General features: G+C 40.2%; 1 protein-coding gene across 5 annotated transcripts in view; it reads left to right on the top strand.

Annotated features, from left to right (window-relative positions):
• The first annotated feature begins 869 nt into the window (after positions 1-869).
• ssbp2b (single stranded DNA binding protein 2b) overlaps positions 870-6026 on the top strand; it is a 427857-nt gene continuing 422700 nt past the window's right edge. For 3 of the 5 annotated variants that reach the window (XM_069936398.1, XM_069936391.1, XM_069936382.1), the window contains exon 1: positions 871-1016. In XM_069936398.1, the coding sequence (XP_069792499.1) occupies positions 961-1016 (56 nt within the window). In that variant the 5' untranslated portion in view covers positions 871-960. Of the gene's footprint in view, positions 1017-6026 lie in introns of all 5 variants that reach the window. The other 2 variants (XM_069936385.1, XM_069936383.1) reach the window with 2 other exon arrangements.

The raw sequence follows: 6026 nt of genomic DNA, 5'->3' as shown, positions 1-6026 counted from the left end.
TAATGTGCAAGAGCACTTCAACTGGCAAAGCAGAGAAGGATAATGCAGTGTAGGTGGGCAGAAAGTTTAGCAGGGTGACTCTGACTCAAGGATACTTTTCTTCCTCCAAAAATGTTGAAAACTACGTTGCATGAAATTTGGTTCCACTTTTCACCCTGACAGCGACACAAAATATAAACGATCAAGGTTTCAAAAATGTCATGGAGGTTCACATTATGAAGCGCCGTCCTGAAACTATTTTCAAAAGGAAAAGGCTGATAATTATGCTCTTTGTGTGGAATTCGTTACTACTTTTGGCAATCTGTCAATAAAACTCCAGGAATTGATGTAAAAATTGTGACTTTTGCCCTCCACTTAAACAAAATGTGGAGAAATACTCCAAGAGGTTCAGTGAAAGTTCCATTTGGGGGGGGGGGGTGGGTGGGGGGGGTATAGAAAATATATTCTGCCATTGCCTTCAACTTGATGAACCATGGTTCAAGGATAAAGTGCATCTTCAGTGCAATAGTTTGTTCGGATTTTCCTGCATGCAATGAGTCTCCAAGAGGAAAAACAAATGATCTGAAGCATTTTTGCAGACTCACCTGATGGTTACCTGTTTGCATTTCAGATTTCCAGCATCTGCCCATTGAAAAAAAATCTACCTTCATTCAGTCCATGCGGTTTCAAATGGAGGAATCCAGGCCTGGTTTTCCGCTGCGCCTGCCAGGGGAGTTGGAGCCTTTCACCGGAACAGCCGGGCCTTTTTTCGGAACTTCAGCGGTTTCAAATTCCCCCACCGAGAGGCAGCCACTCACCCAATCAATCGGGCCCGTCGATCACCCGGTCACCATGGCGAGGGGGCGGTCTCGGCTCCGGGGCCAGCCAATGGTGGCGGGCCGTCGTTCTGTCGCTATGGTGACGGGGTTGTTCCTGGGACCTGATGGCTTGACAGGTGCGTGACAATCCAGCTCTTCAAGCATGTACGCCAAAGGCAAGAGTAACACTGTACCTTCTGACAGCCAAGCCAGGGAAAAGTAAGTTTGCCTCAGTTTTTACGGGGAAACCGAGCCCGGATTCAACTCCGCCGGGTCCGGAATGGTATAGTGAGGTGTCAAACTCCGGACTGGGTGGTTTGGGTGACAACATGAAGTTAATTCTGACACTCAGTTGACTCAGGACAAGAACGAGCTGCTGTTCTCTTGACACTGGGCTGCAGGGGGTGGTGGGGGTGGGTGGGGGGTGGTGATGGGGGGGGGTGCAAGGATTTCTTCTTAAAAAGTACCACCTCTAAGTTGCCCCGCTTTCTTGGGGCTGGATCTGGTGTGGTGGGCACTCTGTCTGTGCACAGGGCTCTTTCCACTTGGTTTTATTTGCAAGTCACAGAGGAGAGGTGGAGGGTGAACTTAGCCCAGAATTAATAATTATAATAAAAAGCTGTGCTGAAGGACAAAGCAGATCAGAGGGAGGTGGTGGGGGGGGGGGGGGGGGTGGGCAAGGATTTCTTCTTAAAAAGTACCACCTCTAAGTTGCCCCGCTTTCTTGGGGCTGGATCTGGTGTGGTGGGCACTCTGTCTGTGCACAGGGCTCTTTCCACTTGGTTTTATTTGCAAGTCACAGAGGAGAGGTGGAGGGTGAACTTAGCCCAGAATTAATAATTATAATAAAAAGCTGTGCTGAAGGACAAAGCAGATCAGAGGGAGGTGGTGGGGGGGGGGGGGGTGGGCAAGGATTTCTTCTTAAAAAGTACCACCTCTAAGTTGCCCCGCTTTCTTGGGGCTGGATCTGGTGTGGTGGGCACTCTGTCTGTGCACAGGGCTCTTTCCACTTGGTTTTATTTGCAAGTCACAGAGGAGAGGTGGAGGGTGAACTTAGCCCAGAATTAATAATTCTAATAAAAAGCTGTGCTGAAAGACAAAGCAGAATAGAGGGGGTGGGGGGGGGGGGGGAGTGGAGAAATGGCAAGGAGGCGTGAGCCAGATAGGCTTCTTTAATCCCACCCTGCACCAAAAGATATCCTGGTCCCAGAGTATTTGGATGATCTAAGCAAGAGTTGGTTAATGACGACTTGGGAAGGAAAGTTTGGAAAATGTGACTTGAAGGATTTTGCCTCGGAGCCCCGTTCCGAGTTAGCTCACACACAGAGCAGCCCCCCCGACCCCGACCCGATCGGCGACCACCAGAGGCTGAAGAGCCAAAGTCATGTCGTGGCGACGAGTAATAAAACCCTCAAAGCTGTACATTTTATTTTGCCTCATTTGACTGAGCGACCTTGGTGGATTTTTTTGGGGGGTTGTCTTGTGGCTGAGACGAAGCTAAGGGATGACTGGAAGTGCTGAGCCTTGGAGTTTGCCTCGAGCTTGAAGCCCAAGTTGGAGAATTTCACAAATGTGTCTTTATTAATTGGACAAACGGTGTTTGGACCCTGAACGAGTGAGCAGCCAAGTCTTTAAGTGGCGTGGAGTCTCCCTGAGTGCCACGCTGCTTCAGGGAGAACCAGAAGAAGAAACACACTGTAATCTGCCATCTGTAACTTTTTTAAATTAAAGTAAATAATAGCTATTCACTTTGAATTACTCATTCAAATTGCATTTAGCTGCATATGACTATCAATTGGAAGTAAGAACAGATCGGTAATGTTCTCGTTTTCAAACGAGTCCAAAGAGAGCAGTACTTTTAATCAAGAACGATACAACTTTGCAAAAGGTGTAGCATGATTTATTCATGTTGGAGACGATTATTTCTTTCCTGAAAAGAATGGCACACGAATTTCTTTTTGGTTTTGTGGTTTATGCACGTTGGTTGGGGACATGCTGCTTGTTCAAAAAAAAAATGAAGAGACCAGCTATTTTGGCATAGAGACATTACTCTTAATTAGGACTTTGTGTTTGCATCGTTGCTCACTTTTGAAACACACGAAGCAGTCTACTATATTTGGAAAAAAATACTGCTCCGGTGTAGTGACTACGTTTACTTTTCTCAAGTGCACTTTTCGAAATCAAAATTTACTTAATTATTCAAAGAGCAGTGTTGTTCTTGTATTTGTTCTAAATTGATTATGAAACTGAAAGATGTTTTTGTAAATGTACTTCAACAATTCTTTTGTTTGCTAATTTATATGCTGCTTGATATTAAAGCCTTAAAGAAAATATAACTATTTTAATTTGTGTTAAATTTCTGCAATTTTCTTCAGATCTATGACCAAATGTGATGCTTCATTCACAAACTTACCATGTAGTTCACTGGAGAAAGGAAGATCAGTTTATTTTACTTGAATACTTTCATAACACAGTTTGATATGCATGTATTTTGTAAAGATGTCCAAAACATTATTTCAACTTCAATAGCTGTAACCTGTAAATATTTGTAAATATAAAAAAAAATAATAAAACCTGTAAAAGGAACTCATGAGATGCAGCTAAAAGAAAAATCCTTACTTTGAATTGTACTTGAGAATTAATTTGCATTTGTAAACAATGGTGATTTACAAGTGCGGCTGCCGGTTATAGAGGTGATGCTACAGATTTGATAAGTGTTTTGTATTTTGGAGCACAGTCATCCTGAATATATAACTCACAGATTAATAAGGGGGGCACCAATCGTACCTCTCAATTATTCTGTTCTGGATGCTGGATTAAAAGTTCCTCGAGTAGTTGTTATCTTTTAATGTCCTTTTGTACAGTTTCTGTACTAAGTTTTTATTGGTATCTTGAGTTGAGAGTTCAAATGATAATTTTGTGAAATGAGACTTTCTGCTTAAAGTTGCAATCTGAAGGAAACTTTTCACAAATGCCTTTCTCTTCAAATTTGGCTGCCCGCCTGAGCTGTGTTAACAAATAGGAAACTGAGGATATTTCTTCGAAATACATTTTTACAAACTTGTTTATAGCAGGTTTTTTAAAATCTGCACACTTAAAAAAAAACTTCCCAAATTAATGAATTAATCTTCAAATGTCATAAAGATACTGGTACAAGAAGGATTCTTGATCTTAAATTTCATCATGAGTACTGATGTAAATATCTTTTGTGGAAGTCACATTTTCTTTGGGAGTCATACTGGAGCATGAAATTCCAGTCTACTTCCATTGAAGTAGGATGTTAATGTTCATCAGATCTGCCAATCAAATTTGTTATTATATTGGGTGTCTAAGTGTCATGAGAAGCCTGCAATGGCCTGATCTGGTTTCAGTCAATAATATAGCGCATATTTCACACTTACTTGACTTAAATTATAGCAGTTCCAATAAAAAAGTTAATACGTAGTAGTAAAACCGAAAATGCTGGAAATATTCAGCGGATCAGATAGGATCTGTTTAGAGGAATACAGAGTTAATGTCGTTAATTAATTAGAACTGAGGTCTGTTGAAAGGCTATTTACTTGAAAAGTTGATTGTGTTTCTCTCCACAGATGCTGCCTGATCCACCATATACAGGATTTTGTTTCTCTGGAATCTGAGCAACTGTCCTGCTGTCTATTTTTATTTAAATGTAACTCGTAGCACTTGAGTATTTAAAAACTAATAATGCTGCAAATATTTCTATATCGATGAGTGTTATTATTTATAATAGTTTAGTAGTTCTGCTCCAGTGATACTAATGAGAATCTTTGCAAGGCAGAGAAATAATTGTGAGATCTGAATGATGGTTTGGATTTCTTGAATTGTAGAATGTTAGTATTTTTAGGCACCAAAATTAACAAAATTCTCCATGTAAACTGCAACACAATTTGGTATAGAAAATTTGCCCGGCGAATGAACAGGCAGTGATTTGGGGTGTTTCTGCTGGAAGTTCCAAATTATCTGTAATGTCTGTAGTTTTGTTGTGTGTTAGTGAAATCCAAGATTGTTGGATATGGGAGGTCAGAGTTCCCAGGCAAGACAGCAATTTGTAGTATGGCAAAAAAGGAGGCATTTTGCACAATTGGCTGTTGAAGCAGAGGGATTTGATGCAAGTTTTACTCTATATTGTTTTGCTAAAGGTGAAAGTACTCACAATGGTAATGATTCTCGGACAGTCTGGAGGCACCGCTTTTATTTGTGAACTGTTATATAATAAAACATGATTTGGAGGATTGTACTTGTTTTCCCAATACTACTTTGTATTAATTGTGTAACTCCACAATGTATTTGCAATTTGAATTGAAAAAAAATCTACTTTGGTTTCATTTCAACAAATGTGTTCGGATGCTTTTGTTGAGTGATCGAAGACTTGTGGAGAACAAATGACTTTATGGTATTGCATATTTGTTGATTTTTATTCTGTGATCTACTTGAGATGAAACTTGGAAGGGACATGAGAAATATTTTAGTTTTTTCACAAATTCATTGGCCTTTAACCCTCAAATACCTTACCAAAGTTGAATCACTACAGTAATTTTTTTTCTCTCCTTTCAGTATTTTTTTTGGAAATAAATGTCACATTTTGTGGACAGTTCTGTAGGTTCAGATCAGTGAAGGGCATGAGATTATATCAGAGCACTGTAAATTTGGGTACCGGTATGTATTGATGTTCTGACTGACCTTTGGATGGTTATCAAATAGTAATTCCCTCCACCTTCTTTACTTTCCTTCATCCTCAACTCATTTACCATTTTTCAAAACAAAAAAAACCTCATCTATGTTAGTTGTTACACCACAATTACACCAGTGCATCTTTCATTCTCCATAAACTTTGGCTCATTGAATTCTTTGCTATCTTTATCACAACCCACAATAAGCTTTGCCTCTTCCTTTTGTCCCTGTTGACCTTCATTGGTGATCAGCGTTCCACATCCATCAGATTTTCATCCTTGTATTTAAGTCATATAATTGCCACATTTTGTGAAACTTCTAGCTTACTGCCCAAGCTTATTCTTTTACCTGGTAAGAGCCCCTCCACACCTCCTTCCTTTGGCATATCATTACACCAATGCTTTGTCTTCCCTGTTCTGTATGTTTTGTTATATCTTTATAAATTACTTTGAAATGGACACTGCCTTTCATGATGCTCCTTTAATATCCGTCCTTTTGATCAAATTTTTCACAATCCATTACAATACCTCCATTACA

Source organism: Narcine bancroftii, chromosome 1 (genome assembly GCF_036971445.1).
Source record: "Narcine bancroftii isolate sNarBan1 chromosome 1, sNarBan1.hap1, whole genome shotgun sequence".
Classification (NCBI taxonomy): domain Eukaryota; kingdom Metazoa; phylum Chordata; class Chondrichthyes; order Torpediniformes; family Narcinidae; genus Narcine; species Narcine bancroftii.
Note: the sequence above shows the minus strand (reverse complement) of the source record. Positions and strands in the feature narration are given on the sequence as shown.